General features: G+C 44.7%; 1 protein-coding gene across 1 annotated transcript in view; it reads right to left on the bottom strand.

Moving 5' to 3' along the window:
- Positions 1-22,228, bottom strand: part of LOC138489231 (beta-galactosidase-like) — a 797,092-nt gene that overhangs the window by 207,196 nt on the left and 567,668 nt on the right. Inside the window, exons 11-12 of the mRNA XM_069616908.1 lie at positions 20,561-20,679; positions 13,579-13,653 (exon numbers count right to left, since the gene is read on the bottom strand). Coding sequence (XP_069473009.1) covers positions 13,579-13,653; positions 20,561-20,679 — 194 coding nt within the window. The remainder of the gene's footprint in view (positions 1-13,578; positions 13,654-20,560; positions 20,680-22,228) is intronic.

Genomic DNA, 22,228 nt, shown 5'->3' with positions numbered 1-22,228 from the left:
GGATAAAAATTTAAGTAAAGTCAATTTCACTTCACTACTCTTGGAAACAGTAGTTTATCCAAGAGAAGGTATTTAAACCTTAGCAGAAATCCAAATGATTTCTATGTGACACTACACTGAAGGTGCTTTGTTTCACAATGTAAAAAGATGATGCCTATGGAGTTTGTCAGACTCCAAAACAAAAGAAACACATGGTTCTAATCAAGTTAAAATACATGAGAGAGTGGGATAAAGTTCACACTCTCTCCAGGATGAAAATTAGTCCTAAAGTCCAGCAAAAAGTGCTCGGGGGTCTCTAAGGTAGAAGTGAATTGGCAGATTTCTGAGAATTCTCCCTAACACTCAGGAAGAAGTTTTTTTTTCTAAAATATATTTTTATTTGAGTTTTTGTCAAAAAAAAGTTTATTTAACATACTGTGGGAAATGACGGGTGCATGAACATAGTACTGCGGAGCGGTGAGTGTGCACAGCAATAGTTATGTTTGCAGTTGCTTCGTTATAGCGTGGAAGTCCCTGCGTAGGGTGCAAACCCACTAAGAAAAGTGCCTCCATAAAAAGCACATGAAAAATGCAAAAAAGGACCTTGGCCAACGGTGTGGGCTGCACTCCCAATATCCACATAAGTGGTTTTCAATTCTTTAAAATGTTTAATAATTAGTAACTCAATTCTTCCAATGATATCTCAATGTATTTGTTAATTGTAGTCGTAAATGATTATTCTTTCCCATTTTCTGCGCAGATGCGTTATAGGGCCCAATGCCTTTCGGACATATGTGTCCTTCATCAGGGCCTGTTGGATCCTCTATTTAGGTCAGACATTTACAATTCATTGTCCAATCACAGAGTCAACATTGTTTCAAAACAACAATTCGCAATCAACAATATCATTCCAATTTTTAACATCTCAGAAAACAAATTCATTATGAAATTCACAACAGTCATAAATTAACCATGAATCAGCATCGACATCCATTGCGCATGTACCACATGTAAATATATTCAATTGATAAACAAATTGTGAGACAACAGTAATCAGATGTGATATGATAATATGTACGTCATGTGGAATTTTGGTGAGCGGATAGTGGAACAGAAATTGAAAAAGGGGAGAAATAAAACCTCAATTAGATTCTATTCGACTCAATGAGTAATAGAAAATCACGTAATAGAGTGCTAACTGACCTGCTGGCGCTGCTAAGTGCTTGATCATTTCTGTGAACATGAACAGTGCAGCGTTTTATTAATTAGATACTCAATTGGTACTCAAAGGGAAGAAAGGAGGGTTGTATGCAATTCCTTACCAGTTTAGAACCCTGTAATCTCACAATGAAATACGTTGCGCGTTAACGCCATTATTCGAATTCAAAATATAATTGTGCTGCAACTGTGTAAAGAATTGTGTAACTCATTTTAGTGTATTTGCGCGACAGCTGTACATACTAATATCCTTAACGATCAAAGTAAAGAGCCTTACCAGTTGTGTAAACTGTGTGCAGGCGAAGCGAGTCGCTTACAGTAGTTCTGCGTTTGTGTGTTTTACACGTGTAAATAGGCCGAGTAGCTGCGGCTGTACAAAAAAATGATATTATTCTACATGGTACTCGATCTCTTAGATTTTCATATGTCTGTCGAGAACCGCTATGAGAGCAAAGCCAATGCCTTACCTAAAATCATAAGTGAAGCAGCAACAAGTGAATCCCGTGGAACCCGCTACGTCTGTTCTGGGAAGGTAATGACAACAAGCGGTTGTCATGGAAACTTAAAGAAAGCTTTCGCCTGAATAGCGGTCGGACATGTTGGAATGGGGTAACTTGTTTTATACTTGAACGCAAATGGACATTAATTTAATGCATACTAAATGAACAAGAGGATAACTGCTCTATAATGTTACAATGACATCCTTGTGCAAATGTATTAAAGAGGATGACATTAACGGATAAAGAATACGTAGCTCGATAGCACACGCAAAGCAAAATCTGTTTGAATGTTGAGAATTATACATATAGCTTGCCAGTTATATGTGCTTGTTTACTCTGGTAGGCGCTAGGAACCAAGCTTTTGTTGGGGAGGAGCGATCGCCTTTGGATAGCACCTTGCTGCACCCCTCAAGCGTTTTACAATTAGTCAAGACTTCTAAGCACTATAGCACTGGGAAAGCTTCTTTCATGCAAAAATAATCACACAGAGGAGTGGCCAGTCACTAAATAAAGATAGTTATTTGCATCTTATATTTCAATCCCAACTATTAGTTGAATTAATTTGTAAAACTGTTGTACATTGTAAAATAGCTTTGTTTAAAACACACGGTAGAGAGCAGGCTCTCTGCCAAAGAGGAATGTGCTTGCGCTAAGAATAGATCGCCGAGCTCGTGAGCGGTGTTGCATCACTGAGTCTAAGGCTTGAACAGAGAATGTGGCTGATCAACTGGTCCTGTCAATCACAGGCCAATGGAGACTAAAAAAAAAGATTCAAGGCACGACAGAATACTATGGGAAAACAGGTTTTTTGTAGGAATTGCTGGACCACATCAAATATAATTTTATAGAGTTAATGTTGAGAGAATGGTGGAAAGATGTGTTTATGTATGAATATTTATAACATAGTAAATTATGCTAAACAAGAACCACAAATTAATCCTGCTAATGCAGCATTATGTTAAGTAGGGAACATGGCCATGCAACACTGGAGCCTCTGCAACATCCCTTGTATGGCAAGAAGAACAAGTTTGGAGAAGCTCTGCTGGTATCCAGTGACCAAGTGAAGGGTATTTAAACCCCAGGCACAGCAAAGCATCCAGAGGACCTTGGAGGGAGCCAGCGACGACGGCAGAATGCTGGCCTAAAATGTCCTCTGCTGTTTCCCCAATCTTCATGATCTGTAAAGATTAAAGTCTAGTCATCATCTGCAAGACAGACACATGGCTGTTGATTCCCTAGACGGGTGCATTTACTCTTGTTTATGGTGATTATGGGTCCCCTGTATTTAAGAGGCGCCCCTGCAAAATGGGGTTCGCTTTCAATTTATCAAAATTATATTCCAAATGGATATAGTTGTCTTTCACCTGGGTAACCAGTAATTCTTTCTAAAGCTGAATGTAGAAGTGTCTGAATCTGAGTGAGAAAGGGGAAGACACAAAAAGGAGGAGGAATCACTCATATGCAAAAATGGTTCTTCAACAAGCACTCTACTAACCGTTAGGGAGAATTCTCAGAAATCTGCTAATTCCGTCTACCTTAGAGACCCCGAGCAACTTTGCCGGATTTTGAGGACTTGATTTTTTTTAACCTGGAGAGAGTGAGAGCCTTTTTTCCCCACTCTCTCATGTATTTTAATGTGATTTCTGAACTTTGTGTTTCTTTTAGTAATGGAGCCTGACAAACTGCATAGGCATCATCTTTTACATTGTGTCACACAGCACCTTCAGTGCAGTGGCACAGGGAAGTCTTCCAGATTTCCCAAAGGTTTAAATACCTTCTCTGGGATAAATGACTGTTTCCCATAGCAGTAAAGTGAAATTGACTTTACTTACATGTGTAACTTTCTAGACCCAGCACATACCATCTTACAATAGGGTACTGGAGGTGTTACCTAGTATTCCCTTTGTCTAACTTCTCATGTAACATTTTTATGTTACCCTTTCTTCACTGAATGGCTGGTGGCAGTGGTTTACTTTTAACTAGACTAGTGTGCATTTACAGCAGCTGCAGGAAAGCACCGAAGGGAGCCATTTTTGTCAAAATAGCGCCAGTATTCTTTTTTCAACATTTCTTTGTGGAAAGGTACTTCTTGTGATTTACTCTGCGCACCAAACCAAGTTTGGTCCCTTTGTTTGCTTTGCCTTTGGCGGGATTCACGAGCAAAACCCGTCTCTGGCTCCTGGGTGTCTGGTGGGGGCAGGAAGTGAGGGAGGTGCCCGATACTCCCTGTGCTTAGTCTCCTAGGAGACCCAAATGCACTCTGTAGTGATTGTCCGGCTGACTGTCCGGTAAGGACAGCCACCCAGCTGGGTGACTAACAGCTAGGCTGGAATGATTGGGAGAGAACTGAATAAAAGGTGAGGCTTTTGGCTTGGAAGGCAGAGTCGACCACTGGACGAAGGAACCGAAGAAGAACTTGAAGAGGACGCCTGCTGCAACTCCTGGACAGTTGGTTTGCCTGGTGAAGCCCTGCTGCTGTGCTGAAACTCCAAATTCGTGTTGACAGAGAAGCCCCTGCAAGGACGACTTCTCCCCTTCAGTTGGTGGGACCAATCAACTCCAAAGTAAGCCACTTGGACATTCTCTCAGAGCTGGCTGCCTTTCCACAGAGATGCTGCTGGAAACAGAATAACCAGGGAGAGGAACACCAGATTTTGTGCGTTGCTTTTAAGTTGGCCAAGAGCTCCAGGTAGATCCTCCGGACTCACAGGAAGCAGGATTGAACGAGCCTGAGCCCCCTCAACAGAGTGCGGGTCCCCAGAAGCAAGGTAGGCCATCTCGACAGCCAGTAACCACGGTGTTGCTATTTGTGGTAGTCACGAGGAGCTGAAAAACCGAAGTGCCACTTGTTGGAAAGATTGCCGGTTGCGAGCGGTGACCGTCCCATTGCAGTGCAGGAGTCCCCAGAAGTCCTCCCTCTTGTCCCCACGACTGAGGCCAAAGAACAGTGAGATCTGCAGAGCTGCACAGGAACTGAAGTCATCTACTGCACTTTTTCTTCAATACAAAGGTACTGTAAAGTCTGAGAGAACTTACCTCTTATTGTAGAGTTGCTTGCATCTTCTACTACTCACAAGTCTAAACAGCTTGTGGCCCTACATTGATTCTTCTAATTACCTACCAGAAGTGCTTCAGCTCATATAAGACTTTTGCCCATTGACTTTGGCATAACCTATTATAACTGAATGACTCTGCTTAGGGGATCAAAAAGTATTTGCCTTCTTAAGAATATTTGTGATATCTTGTTGTTCTAGTAACCTTTTCCTTTAAACAATTTCTAAGACTATTCTAAATGCTAGACTAAGATATTAATGTCCCCAGCACCCTAGCTATTCAAGTCACCTGAGGGTGTAGGTTGTGACCGTGGGCCATCCTAAAAGGCTCTTCACTGATTTAAGAATATTAAGAGTGTGTGTATGAGGGTTACTATTATATTTCTCCCTTCTGAAGAAGGCTTACTCTAACTGACTGATAAATACATTAATAATTGTTTATTCACAAAACCTTGTGGGTAAGTGTTTTTTTGAATACTTGTCACTGTGAATCTCTCTGTAACTCCCCTACAGCTCACATTGACCCCTCTTGAGATAAGCCTGGCTGCTCAGCCGCACTACCAACCTGTGTAGTACAAACCTATACCAAAGGTTGGTTTCCTATTGCCAGGAGAACAAGGTTATTGGAGTGCACCCAAAGGGTACTGCATATAATCTTGCCTAACACTGGTGGCAGGCGGTGAAGATATATTGTAGAGTTGTTACACTAAGAATTGACTTTGCTTTTGTTCAACTAAAAACCTTCACAAGGCTGAGCTCCACTAGAAAAGCAATTGTAACATGCCAGATATGGATAAGAAAAATAAACTAATTGCAAGATTGTTGAATAATCAAAGTCTGGGTAGTAGGCCTGTAACACCTACTAACCCAGGAAATATGGAAAAATGATAATGATGAAGATAATTCAGAGTCTAACTCTAATATTGTTTAAGAGTCGGAAGGGTCAGAAGAGTCTCAGGAAGAGAGTCCCTCTTTACCTCAACAGGCCCTTTTGCCTCAACCTTCAGCCACTGGGACCCCACAAGGTCCATCATTGAGTCCAGAATGTGTGTCTTTTGAGAAAATGAGACATGAGTTAGAGTTCAAAAGATTACAAATCCAAGCTGAAACCAAACATCAGGACATCAAAGTAAGGGAAATGGAAATGCAATATGCTCTTGAAATGAAGAAATGGTCTCTTGAAAATGTTTCTATCAGTCTTCCAGGTCTTCCAGTACAAACAGACCTTGCATGCCTAAAGAAGCAGTGACTATGTATGATGCAAAGCTTAATATTTTGGATTGGCTGGGTGCTTTTGAATACAACTATGGGATTCAGAGTTTTGCAGGGAATCAGTTGATTCCTTGGCTTTTGTCTGGGCCCCCTCGGGTTGCAACTGATGCTGTAATGGACGGGGGGAACTTGAAAGATTGGAGTATGAAAATGTGAAGCTAGCTTTGATAGCTAGATTTGGGAAACTCATTCCCAGTACCTTAAGAGGTTTAGGACCCTCAAAAATACTGATGGTACCCCTTGGGCTACCTGGGTGTGTGAATGTTTGAAAAACTTAGATGGTTGGGTTAAGAGTTACAGAGTGAACTCCTTTGAAGGAATGAGAAATCTATTTTTGTTGGAGTCTATTTGTTAAGAGATTGATCCCAAGAAGCTAGCAAAAGCTGCTGACTTGGGGTTGCCAACAGGGCTACTCACGAGGATTCTGGGGCCACTCACAAAAAGGATGAGGGGGGAAAAAGCACAAGAAAGATGACAAAGAGAATTCTAAAACCTCCCATCCAAAAGAGGGCCACAAACATAAGAAGGGTAAGCCATTTGGGAAACCAGATCAGTCTAGTGAATCCTCTGGTGCCAGGAGGTCAGCAGAAGCCCCCACTTGTCAAAACATTTGGAAAATGTTATGCTTGTGGGTCAATTGGCCATGTGAAAGGGGATCCCAGATGCAAGGGTAAACCTTCAGGGGTCCACACTGCCTCCTTAGGTTTTCTCCCTGAGGGAGAAGTACATACGGCAAGTGGACACTTTCAACTATTGGCTGAAGACCCCATTGGAGTCACTGCCAGTGTTTCTTTAGTGTTCCTGGTTATGTGGGAAGAGCAGAATGTAGATGTGTATAACTCTATTCCAGATAACACAAAAGAATACTATAAGGACAGTGTACTTGTAAATGGTCAGGAGACCCCTGCCATTAGAGACACAGGGGCCAGCATTACAGTGGTGGATGAAACCTTTTTCAAACCTGAGGATGTTGCTAAGGCACCCAAAGGCCCCACTAAGCTTGCTGGAGGCCCTATACAGATGGTTCCAATACTTCCAGCTCTCATCCAGTGCAACAATATGACTGTTAGAATACATGTCAGTGTACAAAGTGAGGTGCCTGGGAGAGTCCTGCTGGGGAATGACTTAAAGACGCTTGGAGTTGTATCAAGCACTCCCAGGCCTCCCAGTAAAAGGAAGCAGGATCAGACTAGGAAGGCCATAAACCTCACTTTAAATGACTCTGAGTGGGTTGTTACAGAATAACCTATAACACCCAGTCCAATGGAAGAGCCAACTTCTATTTCCAGGAAGAAAGAGACAAAGGGGAAACCCAAGGTCTCAGGAAACAAGAAATATAGCACTCCTGTGCATCAAACCAGGACATCCCCGAAAGGACAGTCCAAAGTCACTCCTGTGACTACTCCACTAGCTGAGGCTGATTGTGAGGTTCAACCAGATGATGAATCAGCTACTGATGACACAGAGCTGGAGAACGACCTTCCTCCTATTGGAGATCTGGATCCTAAAGACCATTCCGAGCTGCAGACCTTGCTGGCAGAAGGTGGCCCATGTAGGGCAGACTTCAGCACAGGTCAAAGAGAGTATCCTACTCTTGAAGGACTTTGCCAACAGGCAGATTCCCAGCTAGAAGGGCGAGAGCCAAGGAAGCACAGCTTGTACTGGGAGGATGGCCTCCTTTACAGTGAGCCTATAGAGTCTACACCAGGGGACTACAGAAGACTTGTAGTGCCTCAGGAGGTGAGACCTCAGTTTCTATAGTTGGCCCATGAGATTCCTTTAGCTGGTCACTTAGGTTTTAAGAAGACCAAGGAAAGGATTTCTCTTCATTTCTACTGGCATAAAATGGGGTCTGATGTAGATAAATTCTGTAGAAGCTGTCACACTTGTCGGACTTCTGGCAAGAGTGGAGCCAAGAATGTGGCACCTTTGCCACCTTTTCCAGTGGTGGGAGTTCCTTTTGAGAGGGTGGGATCGACATTGTTGGTCCCCTAGACCCTCCCACATCTTCAAGTAACCGATTTATCTTGGTTGTGGTAAAGCGTGCTACCAGGTATCCTGAAGCTATACCTATGAGAACTGTTACTGCTCAGGCAGTGGCTAAGGCACTCCTTGGTATTTATACCAGGGTAGGTTTTCTTAGGGAGGTTATCTCAGACAGGGGGACCAATTGTATGTCCCACTACTGTGGAGTGACCTACAAGTTCTCAACAGCCTACCATCTCCAAACCAACGGGTTGGTGGAGACGTTTACTAGAACTATGAAGAGTATAATAGATGCTTTAGAAGAGCCCCTTAGAAGGAAGTGGGACCTTCTACTGCCATGCCTTCTCTTTGCTTATAGAGAAGTCCCTCAGGAAGGGGATGGATTCAGTCCCTTTGAGCTCCTCTATGGTTATCCAGTTAGAGGTCCATTGGCCCTAATCAAGGAGGGGTTGGACAGTGCAACTTCCCACAAGCCAGTGCGAGTCACTGACTATGTGTTAGGTCTCCAAAGGAGATTGACCCACATGATGACAGAAGCTTCAGATAACTTGAAAGCAGGTCCGGCTCTGGTGAAGCATTGGCATGACCTGAAGGCCAACATGGTTGAGTTTACTCAAGACCAGCTTGTTCTAGTTATGATACCTACAAGGCAGAGGGCCTTACAGGACAAATTGATTGGACCCTTCAAGGTTGTGGGAAATCTTGGAGAGGTCAATTATTTGGTGGACTTAGGCAACCCTAAGGGGGCCCCCAGTGTCTTTCCCACCAAACGCTTAAAGGCCTATGTCTCAAGACCAGAGCTAGGAGCTTTGCTTCTATCCTCTGCTCAAGAGGAGGAGGAGAGTGAACCTCTTCCTGACCGCCTCAGGGGACAACCTTTAGATGGAAAGATAGGAGTTAATCTCTCTTTTGATCTGACACTGGAACAGCAGGAGGAGTTCAAAGCTCTGTTAAATCAGTTTGCCCCTCTGTTTTCACTATCACCAGGCTTGACCCCTTGGGGCCAGCATGAGTTTTTTCTCACTGGTGACTGTTTACCTGTTAAAAGCAGAGGTTACAGAATGTCAGACAGTGTTAGAACCCACATAAAGGAAGAGGTCAACAAGATGCTTGATCTCGGGGTAATAGAGCCATGGTCCAGTCCAGTTGTGCTAATGCGAAAGGCAGGATCCAGGGAGTTGAGATTTGGTGTGGATTATAGAGCTCTTAATGGGTATCCAGTCATTGCCTCGACAGTCAAACCATCGACAACCATACCCTTGAAAAAAATGCATTGAAAAAAACCCCATCAAATGCATTTTTTTAATGGTAAAGGGTTTTTTTTAGCAAAAATGGGTTTAAAAACTGCATTTGATGGTTTTTTTGTCGATGCTTTTTTTTCAAGGGTATGGTTGTCGATGGTTTGGCTGCCGAGGCAATCACTATAAACCCTCTTAATGTAATCACCACGACTGATGCCCATCTTTTACCCAAGACACATGAGCTGGTGGACAAACCTGGTTCAGCCAAGTACCTCAGTACATTTGACCTAACCTGAGGCTATTGGCAAATAGCTCTGACAGACCATGCCAAGGAGAAAACTGCATTTTCAACCCCAGGAGGCCTCTACCCGTTTAAGATTATGCCTTTTGGGCATAAGAATGAACCTAGTACATTCCAAAGGATGGTGAATCATGTTCTGAATGGGATGGAGGACTTCTGCATGGGATACTTGGATGACATTGCAGTGTTCAGCCCTACTTGGAAGGAACATATTGCCCACTTAGGATATGTATTGCAAGCTCTTCAGCAGGCCAATCTGACCATAAAGGCACGTAATTGTCAAAATGGTCAGAGCTAAGTGGACTACCTTGGACATGAGGTAGGAGGTGAAATAAGACCATTGCTTAGCAGAGTACAAGTTGTAAAAGACTGGGCCACCCCTACTACTCAACCCCAAGGGAGAGCCTGTCTAGGTCTCACAGGTTACTATAGGAACTTCATTGAGAATTATGCGACCATAGCTTCGCCCTTGAATGTGATTTCCTCACCCAAATTCCCCAAGAAAGTCAGGTGGAATGAGGAGTGCACTATGTCATTTGAAGGACTTAAGAAAGCACTTTGTCAAACTCCAGTCTTGAGGGCTCCTGACTACAACCAATCCTTTATTGTGTAAACTGATGCTTCCAATACAGCATTATGTGGAGGGCTGAGTCAGCTGGATGAGAAAGGCAGAGAACACCCAATCTGCTTCATCAGTAGAAAACTCAAGGACCCTGAAACAAGGTGGGCAACCATAGAACGTGAATGTTTTGCCATTGTGTGGTCTTTGAAGAGGTTTAGACCATACTTGTATGGATCTACTTTTGTAATTCAAACAGTCCACCAACCCTTGAGATGGGTAATGCAGATGAAGGGGGAACATCCTAAATTGTGCAGGTGGTCAATCAGCCTCCAGGGGTTTGAGTTCACCATAGAACACAGGTCAGGGTGTAATCACCAAAATGCTGATGGTCTCTCCAGAAAGTATGACCGACTGGAGCAAGGAAATTCATCCAGGGGTGGATTAAATCCTCCTGTCCCTTAGTCTGGGGGGCACAAGTGTTAGGGAGAATTCTCAGAAATGTGCTAATTCCCTCTACCTTAGAGACCCCGAGCAATTTTGCTGGATTTTTAGGACTTGCTTTTTTAACCTGGAGAGAATGAGACCCTTTTTCCCACTCTCTCATGTATTTTAATGTGATTTGGTACACTGTGTTTCTTTTTGGCTGTGGAGTCTGACAAACTCTATAGGCACCATCTTTTACATTGTGTCACACAGCACCTTCAGTGCAGTTGCCCAGGGAAGTCTTCCAGATTCCCCAAGGTTTAGATACCTTCTCTGAGATAAACTACTATTTTCCAGAGCAGTAAAGTGAAATTGACTTTACTTCCATTTGTAACTTTCTAGACCCAGCATAAACTATCTTACAATAGAGTGCTGGAGGGGTTACCTAGTATCCCCTTTGTCTAGCTTCTCATGTAACAATTTTATGTTACCCTTTCCTCACTGAATGAATGGTGGCAGTGGTTTACGTTTTACTACCATTATGGGATTTTACCGCGTGCTGCGTTTGCAGCCACGGTAAAGCACCCATGGGTGCCATTTTTGTCAAAATGGCCCGGTCTTCTTTTTTCGCCATTTCGTGTGGAAAGGTCCTTCCTGAGATTTACTCAGCACGTCCAAACCAGGTTTAGGCCCTTTGTTCACTTTGCCTTTGGTGGGATTCACAAGTGAAGCCCGCCTCTGGCACCAGGGTGTCTGGCGGGCAGGAAGCAAGGGAGGTGCCCGAAACTCCCTGTGCTTTGTATCCTAGGAGACAGGAATGCACTCTTAGGTGATTGGCCAGCTGGCTGTTCAGCAAGGACAGCCACCCTGCTGGGTGACTGACAGCTAAGCTGGAATGAATGGGAGTCAGCTGCATAATAAGGCAAAGCTTTTTGGCTTGGAAGGCAGAGTCAACCACTGCACGAAGGAATCCGAAGAAGAACTTGAAGAAGACACCTGCTGCAATTCCTGGACCGTTGATTTGCCTGTTGAAGCCCTGCTGCTGTGCTGAAACTCCAAATTTGTATCGACAGAGAAGCCCCTGCAAGGACGACTTCTCCCTTTGAGTTGGTGGGACCAATCAACTCGAAAGTATGCCATCTGTACATCCTCTCAAAGGTGGTTGAGTTTCCACTGCAGTTGTTGCTGGAACCGGATAGCCAGGGAGAGGAACACCAGTTTGTGTGTGTTGCTTTTAAGCTGGCCAAGAGCTCCAGGAAGATCCTCCGGACTCCCAGGAAGCAGGACTGACCGAGCCTGAGCCCCCTCAACAGAGGGCGGGACCCCAGACGCAAGGAAAGCCCATCTCGACAGCCAGGAACCGCAGTGTTGCTATTTGCGGTAGACGCGAGGAGCTGAAACACCGAACAGCCACTTGTTTGTAGTTTGCCGGATGCGAGCGGTGACCGTCCCATTGCAGTGCAGGAGTCCTCTCTCTTGTCCCCACGACTGAGGCCCAGGAACAGCGAGATCCTAAAGGTAAGAGAACGTAGCTCTGTTATGTAGCCACTTGTCCTCTTTGGTTGCATGTGTAGAGTTGCTTGCAGCTTCTTTACTTCACACGCCTAAACAGCTTGTGGCCCTACTTTGATTGCTTCTATTCTACAAAGACTTTTTTAAACATCGGAAAAAAGACTTTCTACTTACCTGCAAGAAGAGCTTCAGTTCACCTTGACTTTTGCTATCTTAACATTGGCGGGCCTGCTCCCTGAATGACTCTTCTCTCTTCTGCTTATATGTTTTGCCTTCCTTCCAGGAAAGGGTTAACTAACTTTGCATTGGGGGTGGGGGGTGTTTTGAAAGTACTTACCTACTTGAAAATAACTGTGTGAATACTTGTTTTATTCTGAACTCTTCTCTTTGATATGATATGATAGTTTATTTATATAGTGCCTATACACAATGTGTTTCAAAGCGCTTCACGGCAAGGGAGGGAACAAGGGAAAATACAACGCCATTCTTACAGACCATGAACAGTAATTATGTGAAATTAACTATCGTACTCGGCCTGATGACATTTCAGATAGTGCAAGAGCTAAGACATAGATAAGGAAGGGAGGGGGAGAGTGGGGAGGAAATGGAAACAGACAGACGACTACTGTACTAGGCCTGACGACATTTCTGGTAGAGCCGGAGGAAAACAAAAGATAAGGGAGAGGGGTGCAGAAAGGGAGGGGAGGAACAAAACAAGTGACTATTGTACTAGGCCAACTTGGCAACATTAACACTACTCCCAGTAATATTCTAAATGCAACAGTAATATATTAATGCCAACAGCACCCTAGCTATTGAAGTCACCTGAGGGTGTAGGTAGTGGCTGTGTGTCATCCCAAATGGGTATCTGCTGATTTAGATAACTAAGAGTGTGTATTTTTGGAGTGTATGTGTGTGTTGTTTTATATTGCTCCCTTCTGAAGAAGGCTTACCTTGCGTGTAAGAGTTTATTTGAATACTTGTCACTGTGAATCTCTGTGTAACTCCCCTACAGCTCACACTGGCCCCTCTTGAGATAAGCCTGGCTGCTCAACACGCTACCAACCTGTGTAGTACAGACCTATACCAAAGGTTGAGTTCCTATTGCCAGCAGGTACTGCATACAACAAACAGGTAACAAAGGGTACTGCATACAATCTTGCCTAACACCTTTACTCTAAGTAGTACTGTATTACTATGCATGTATTCCTACCACTGCAGCCCCTAAATGAGCTAAGGGAGCTAAAGGATACCCTACTTGCCTAGATTTGGAAAGAGCCTGGGGAAATTCATATGGCCATGATCCTCCTAACACGGGTGGAGGAGTTATGCATAGGTGTCTATTTCTCCGAAATACCTTTCTCCCTGCCTGTCTCTCACCCAAAGACAGACAAGTCCTGGGACAGCAGCCAGTTAGAGGAGCAAGGAATATTTAGGCAGAAGGAGCATGGGAATGACCTTGGGAATGGTTCATTTCTATATAGCGAGAAGGCTACTGGCTTCTCTCAACAGAAAAGGTGAGGATGCTGACCTTGAGCAATGGAACGTATCCGTAGCCTTCTTTGATGGTGGGCGGAGGCATTGGGCCCTGTGGGATATCTTTAAACTGGGGAGAGAAATGAAAAAACAGTTGTCAGAAGAGAGAGACATGACTTTCAAAAAGAAAGAAGGAGCAGAGAGAGATTGCAAAGGATACATGTACACACAGTGTCAACAGGGGCAGATGCAGAGTGAAACGGAGACATGCCGTAGGAGAAGATTATGAGCACAGAGAAAATAGGCATCAGGCCCAGCAGAACAGGTTGAAGAAACAAGCAAGATTGCACTACAATGTATCAGAGTGCAGAGTACAGGGCAGAGCCAAAAAAGTGTGGAGTTAACCAGTGAGACGTGGGTACAGTACACAAATATGGGATACTAGGAAGGGTTCAGTTTACAGGTGTGAGATAAGGTGAACAAGTACAGGTGTGAGAGCAGAAAGCGTATATCGAGTACTTGTTTAAGGAATAAGGATAATTGCAGCATACAGGCAAAAGACATGACTAATGTGCTGTGTAAAGGCGTAGGGCACATCAGGATGATTGTAGAGTGCAGGTGAGAGAAGTCTTAGTTTCTTACCTGTAACTGTATTTCTCCAGCATTGGTATCTTTCAGAGATTCAAATGCTTGAAAACTCCCAGTCATCAGACTGGGAATCCCCGGTAATTTAAACATTTTCCATATAAAAGCAATATTCATTGTTAATGAAGCATGAAAGGCATTCACTTGTGTAGTCGCTCCACCTCATTTTGGCCCCTTTTGTCACTAACCAATGAGGTGGCAGGGCTTAAGCTCCACTCCAAGCAGACATCTTCAGATCTTAAGCCCTTCATAGTGACTGTTTGATGACTGCCACACCGGGAAGGGGCAGGCGGACGCATGTGAATCTATGAAAGATACCAATGCTGGAGAAATACATATACAGGTAAATAACTAAGACTTCTCCAGCATTGAATCTGTCATAGATTCACATGCTTCAATAGAATACCAAGGTTGATTGTTGCCAGAAATTCGTCCTTTTGGAGCCAAGGCAGTACCTATTGAAGTGTGCTCATTTTGAACTTTATGCGCTTTATGTATTTGCGTAACGTGCGTAGGTCTAGAATCGGTCACCACTGTCGGTTCATTTTCTTTACCAGATAAAAGCAGTAGAAGAATCCTTTCCATCTCTGACTGAAATGTACGATCTCTACAGCTGATTTTTATAGCAGTTTTACCACTTCCGGCTTCAGCGCGACCATGTGATATGCGTTGCGTGCATGCAGTGGTAAAGCCGGCAGGCGTGTGAGGAACTTGATGGTGTCTCCTTTGCTTACTATCTCTAGCACTCACTTGTCCTAAGTGATCTTTTACCACTGATGTAGGTGGTGGCTGAACGTCTCTCCCACCGGGGCGCGATGTGGAAGGGGATGGCACTTCACGTCAATTTTATTCTTAAGGAGAACTGCTGGTATCTATTGGACGACTGATTTGCTGAGGTGGACCGCTGTGTGGAATAGGGTCTGTTTTAAGATCGAAACCCCCACGATCCTCCTTGAAAGGAGCGAAAGGTATGCTGTTCCTTGTCCCTCCGTGAGCTGATGGCCCTGGTTGTATCAGTGTCCGTTTTGATTCCCTTCAGGTGATCGTCCACCTTTTTACCAAACAATTCTTGGCCACTAAATGGCATGTCAATTATTTGTGCCTGCACCTCTGGCCTAAAAGTTGGTAGCCTTCATCCATGCCTGGTGCCTAAGTACCGATCCGTGAGCCATTTGTCTGAATCTCACCTCTGCTGCATCGACTACTGAGTCTATCGTGGTCAGACATCGATTCCCCGTCCCCAATGATGATCCGCTACATCCTGAAATTCGGCTGGCAGGTGGTCCATGAACCTGGACAACTTGTGCCACAATTCCGTCATTTCTCACTGTCATAGCGAGGGCATTCGCTGTTCTGATGGATAACAATGCAGAAGCTGCTACCTTCCTGTCTATGGCTTCAAGTTTCTGCATTCCTTGTCAGGCGGAGCCGTTAGTGGGCGAAGCAGGGTTTGCGAGGGCTTTTTCCTGGTGGCCACAGTGATGACTGAATAGGGGTTTTGGGTGCCCTTGCACGCACAGTGATGCGTCCTCTGGGTCCTTGTATTTCTTCTCTGGCCTGGCCACTGTAGCGGGAACAGATAGTGGGTTGACTAGGATGTTCTCTCCGGCTTCCCATTTGGCAGCGGTATTCAAACTGTGGGGCGCGACCCCTCAGGGGTCCGCGGGTGCATCCCTGGGAGGCCCCTGAGAGCTCAGCATGAAATATTTAAAAATTAAAACTTTTTTTTTTTGGATTGTAAGAAATGGGCAGGGGTGGCTCACATGGTCGGGCTGAAGCATTAAGCTGCCTCAGGCAACAATGAAAAAGTGTCCCGCAGTTGTAAATGGATATCATTCCTTTAGTCACAGACTGGGCCTCATTACAACTATGGCGGTACGGTAACAACGGTGCTGGTAAGCTACCGGCAACGTTGCTACCGTACAGCCATAGTAAGTGCCGGTGCATCCAAGCTCCCCATTCCCATTGAGCCCTATGGCCCACTGAGCCATGCAAGTGCTGGGGTGTTTTGCTTCGCCAGCATTGCATAGCTCATTGGAAATTCTGGCTGGGGCACTCCATGTCTGTATGTCCGAGGGGGACCACCTGCGCCTCCTCGCACATACGGACATAGCAGCCTGGAGCAGGGCGTTTCAGCACCCACACGCAGGCCAATGCAGAAGGTACGTTTATGTTCATTGTTTTTATTTAAACATGTGTATGGATGCGTGTATGCTTATGTTATGAGGGAGTGTATGGTGATGGATGCTTGTGTGAATGATAGAGTGATTGCTGTATGAATGTGCAGCGCCTTGCATGCACACATAATCATGTTGATTGTGTAAGGCCCAGTGGGGCCCAGAGGACAGGGATGGTATCTTTATACTGGAAATCTATCATAGTAAAAAATGTAATGCCTGCCCCCTGGGCCCCCCAGCACCAATTGCAAACTGTTTGGCTATTACCCATTTTTTTGTTAGAAGTATGCTCTACAATGCAACATTTTAACCCATTATTTAAAAAAAATTCACAGGGGGAATCCCCCCGCGAACCCCTTTTATTGGTTCGGGCACCCTCACTATGCTCGGTCGCTATGGCATTTTTGGGGGAAATAGTTATGCCCCTCCACTTACTTAAAAAAAATCACCAGCCTCCACTGCCCCTCAGACTGTGTTGGGAATGGGATGGGGGGAACCCAGGGACTATGGTGTTAGCACAATGGGTGGGAACCATGGGATAGTGGTGGGAGCAGAGTGGGGAGAGCCCAGAGTGTGTGATGGGGTGGGGAGAGACCAGGGACTGGGCAGGAGTGGGATGAGGGAGCCCAGCGACAGGGATGGGAGCAGGTGACGGCACACAATATATACTGTTCATTTGCCATTTCTGGGGGGCCCTGACCTGCCCAAATTTTGCTCAGGGGGGCCCGGCAGTGCTCCAGATAAGATTTTGAGGTGGGAGTATTTTACTCCCTATTTTTAAACTTTGAGCATAAATGTGATTTCAAGAGAGTAAAAATGACTTTTCTCCTTTGCAAGAGAGTAAAATGTATGTGACATCCAGCCGACGTATGGAAATCATTACTATGCGGCAGCCTTCTGCATTGTGACAGAATACACCTTTCCTCATTTCTCTAATGTTTGGCCATTTGATCTCTCCTGTATATATTTAAATGTTGAAAGCGTTCTGGCTTCTGTCAAGTAACCTGACCTTTGCACTGCCTTCTGCACTAAACTTGTGTGTAAATGTACACAGGAAATTAATAAAGCTGTCGTATTTACAAGATTTTCATGTGTAAAATGGCCTCGTACGCACCTTATCTGGAGGCCTGGGGCCCGGCCAAAAATGTTTGAAGACCACTGTCATATGGTATCTAGAATGGGTCTAGCTGTAACAGTCCTTCTCTTGTCTCTGTGCTCATAAAGCACAGACTTTTTCTCTGCACGCGATACTTCACTATTGAACATCGTTGTCGCCTTTGCAATGATTGAATGGAACAAAGCAATATCATCCAGTGGTGAAGAGCTTCCAGGGGAGTCTCACCTCTTGTTTCTCACTGGTGTAATACTCTAATTAGGCAATATCCTGTTGAGGTGAGTCTTGAGGAATCTCTCCCTCTTCAGGCTTGTTGGCTTGTGTCTCTGAACAGTTCATGTAAGGATCATCAACTAGGTCCTACCAATCAGTAAGAGATAGCAAGGATGGCACCCTGACGGACAGTGGTGGGGAGGTGGGTCTTTGTCGTTGGGCAAGGAGATGCTCCTCTGCTTCTTGGGTGGTACCTCATGAGTAGCGACTGGGGATCTGCCGTTATCTACTGTGATGGTGGTAGAGAAGTATGCCCTTTGCCTCCTTTGAAATTCGCCCATGATATATTTAAGGGACTGCATTAACGAGGGTTGAAAAGGTTCAGAAGTGTCTTCCGAGGGTGACAGCCAGAGGGGGGCTGTACTCCTTGGGTACCGAATGAGGCCTGTCTGAGGCTTCTTCCAAGTCAGAAAATTATTCTTGAAGAATGTCACGAAGCTTAACCATTTCCTTTTAACATTGGAAACTGAGATTTGTGGCACTGACAGTGTGTGTTTATCACTCTGTTCCATGGACGGGGGGGGGGGTAGTTGGGTTACTACTGTTTTTCCCATGGATGGGAGGGTTGTCGTGGACAAATGGCTGGTGGACTGTGTTTTTCCCGTCAATGATATATTTGCCGTCAACTGTTTCCCGGCCATCCACGATGCGCTGGTAGTCATGGACAAGGGGTCTCTAGAACAAGCTGTGGACGAGGTGTCCTTTGTGCTAGTTGTGGACGAGGGATCCCTTTTGGTAGTTGTGGACGAGGGTTGCTTCGTAGACGGGGGGGTTAGCCGTGGACATTTCCCAAAGGCAACTTTGTTGACGAAGACGGTTTGCGTTTCCTTGATTGGTCCTTCATGGATGAGGCACTTTTCGACAGCGATTTAGCCATGGACGATTGAGCCGTGGACAGTGATATGCCTGCCCTGGAGGGCCTGGTGGACGATTTGTCCGTGGACGTTCCCTTGATAATAGTCCTGGATGAGATGGGGGTCTTACCTGTCGATTTTGGTTTTTCTTCTTTTTGATTTCGGGAGTGCTTCAAAAGGTGACCCCAACTCCTTTTCCCCCTTCTTCCTTGCTTATGCAGGTGGTGCTGTCCCTTCTCTCCACTGATAGAGCATACTTCTCAGGGGTCCTGTTGTGAGTGACAGGGCTGTCTCAACAGATTCCATATCAGAGGAGCGGCACTTACTCTCCAGATGTAGATGTAGCCTCCTGTGCTTGTCCTGTAGGGTCTTCTGTGTGAAGGTTTGACAACTGTGACATCCTTGAATGTCATGAGGGTAAATACAATATATGCACTCCTGGTGAGGGTCTCATATGAAGACAATCTTTTTGGAGCACCTTAGGCAATTCTTGAAGAGTGAAGGGCCAGTGCAGGATCTTCCCTCAACGATTTGGAGGTCAAAACAAACGTTTCCTGTACTGCAGAACACAGCCTCTGTAAAGCAGAGGAAAAATGCTCTACTTGTGAAAGAATTATTTGAAAAGACTGAATTATAATGACAAAGCTGAGCGAGCTGTGAAGGATTCCCTAGTCACTAGACTGCAGTGAAAAATCTGAAGATAGCTGGGCTGCCTGGAGCCCTGCCACCTCATTGGTTAGTGACGAAAGGGGCCAAAATGAGGTGGAGGGACTACGCAAGTGAATTTCTTTCAGGCCTAATTAGCAATGCACATTGCTTTTCTATGGACTCTTTTACAATTACCAGGGATTCTCAGGCCCGATTCTCAAGTTGGTAAGTATCGAAAAGGGCGTTAAAAGGCTTAACGACCTTTTCGGTACTTAAGACCTATTCTGAAGTTGGCGCATTCCTCCGAAGTCAGAAGGAATGCGCCAATTTCGGAATATATGTGGCGGTTGCTGGGATGGATTGGAAACCAACCTATCAACCGCCACATTCGTAAACTGGCTTTTTGGAAGCCTATTCTTGTGGCACTCCTCCAGTTTAATATGTGCGCTAAACTAGCGCACATTTACGGTACCCTTTTGGTGCCGTTAAACTGGAGGAGTGCCACAAGAAGCCTTGTTTGGTGTAAATGGAAGTGTCCATACACTCGTGTTGTATATGGACACTTTCATGTACACCAAAGCGAGCAGCTTCAACGTTGCAGGATGCAACGTTGAAGCTGCTCGCTTTAAATGAAAGTGTTCATATACACCACACGGGTGTATATGAACACTTTCCTATACACCAAAGTAAGCAGCTTCAAAATCCTGCAATGTAGAAGCTGCTCACTTTGGTGTATAGGAACTGTGTTCTCGGTAGCATTTTTGTAGAATAACGATTCTCTCGTTATTTAACAAAAATGCTGCCGAGACTCTGCAATCCGCCTGTTTCCTTCGGAAACAAGGCGGATTACAGTGAAAGCACCGTCGTGCTATGCGAAGACGCCCAGGCCCACATGAGAATATCAGTGGTGCCTGGGCGTCAAGAAATGGTGCAGTGATTCGTGCTATTTAGCACGCTCACTGCGCCAAGATGAGAATCGGGCCCTCAGTCGGACAACAGGGAATATTCAAGCATGTGAATCTATGAAAGATCCAATGCTGGAGAAATTATGTGTGCTGTATAAAGCTGTCAGACACGGGGGGAGATTACAGTGTACTGCCATGAGACAGGAGGTTAGGTTTAATCTACAAGAGCCAAAGGTAATTTGAGGGGTGGTGCAGTGTTTATGTGTGAGAATCCAGAGACAGTGCAGTGTACAGTTATAAGACATGAAGGAGGTGCAGTGTACAGGTGTAAAACATGGGTGAGGTACAGTGTACAGGTGTCGGACATGAGGGAGGTTCTGTGTTCAGGTATAACAAACACAAGAGGGTGTATTCTTCTTACCTGGCTGATAACAGTCCTCAACGCATAAAGTTTTTCTGTAGGGTCCCCAGCTTCTGACAAGGGTGCATCATAATCATAGCTAGTCGTGACTGGTTTAAACTTTTTTTTATAGTCGGCACCTGCAGGAAAAATGCAACAGGTGAGGCAGAAAATGTTCACTAGGGTCTGAAAAGAGTCAGGCAGTCCACAGTGGAACCCCCAGAGACTGCTCTAAGGGTGAAGGAAGAGGAAACAAGAGACACAGTGTGAGGGAAACGGGCTGCGAATGTGCCTTAACTATGTTAAACATCTGGGTTGTACAAAGCATCTATATTGTATCAAGCAACTGGACTCTGCTGACGATCTGATCAACGCTAAGTGTCTAGACTGTACAGAGAATTGATTCTGTACCAAGCATGTGGGCTGTACAGGGTCCTGGGTCTTTGCTTTGCATTTAGGCTGCCAGATTACCTAGGTGTAGACTACACCCAACTTTGCTACCGTGCTGTGTTTTATTTTTTTCCTCTGTTTTTTGTTTCACCACAGCGCAAAGAGATGCAAGTGTCATAACGGTGCATACTTCCTGAGAAGTGCTAACACATTGTTTGGGAAGAGAGGTCCCTTTGTAATAACTTGAGGAGCAGTTTGCTCCTGCTGGCTGTTGACTAATGGGTGGTCTTGCTAGATACAGTTTTATATGAACCTATAGGCGCTGTCCCAGATGAACATTTGGAATTTAACAACCCATTGTGCCATCACAGTGCACCTAGACGTCTCTCCTGTTCAACACAAGCTTTCCAGGAAGGACCCCATTGCATTTGAATTGTCAGGTTGTATTGCTTTGCTAATGTCCTTAGAAGATTCTGACAGCTTTGAGGGCAGACCGCCCACTTTCATAGTCCGATGTCTTTTACTATCTAGAGTGTTGCTAAAGTATCTTCTTGTAATTAAACACAGAACAACAGTTTCATATGGCAGGGGGTCAGGAAGATTAAGATGGGTCACCTTTGGACCTACCTAAATCTCGCTGATGTCAAGCTTGTTCTTGCAGCTTAAGCTAAAATGAGCAGCATCTCCTGCTCATCGGAAGCTCCCCATTTTAGTCTAGCATTAAGCCTAATTTGGGATATGCAAACATAGCCCATGAATCTTGTGAAGCCAGGTTTTGTACAAGCCTTGATGGAGGGCTGCATGAACACTACCCTTAAGGGGGCACAGCATCCATCTAAAAAGAAAGCCTAAGCGTCATTTAAAATGTGGAGTGGCAGAGCAGTCAGACTTAACTTCAGGAAGGGGATGTGGGCTGACACAACGGTGCAATTAGTCCACACATTTATGCATAGAAAATACATCACAGTGGTATACTGAAAAATAGACACATTTCTTATGTAACATATATATACCGCTACTAGTTGAATAAGAACTTTAGTAAACATGAAACACGCAGTAAAAATACTGCATGTACTATAAAAACAGTAAATGTCATTTAAGACATCCAACACCCTTATACTAAAGGATAGGCACACAACATATTGTAAGAAGGGGGAACAAAGATTATAACACATAGAAAAAATAACTAGTGCCTTTACAAAAACAGTGCATTATCAAAATGTAAAAAGCACAACCCACTCTTGGATTATATTATACGTCCTCTATCTGGTAAGGAATAAGTTACTTCCCTGTAACGCC

The sequence above is a fragment of the Ambystoma mexicanum genome, chromosome 9 (assembly GCF_040938575.1).
Source record: "Ambystoma mexicanum isolate Mex_15411 chromosome 9, UKY_AmexF1_1, whole genome shotgun sequence".
Taxonomy (NCBI): domain Eukaryota; kingdom Metazoa; phylum Chordata; class Amphibia; order Caudata; family Ambystomatidae; genus Ambystoma; species Ambystoma mexicanum.
The sequence above is the reverse complement of the archived record's forward strand: the minus strand, read 5'-3'. Positions and strand labels throughout refer to the sequence as shown.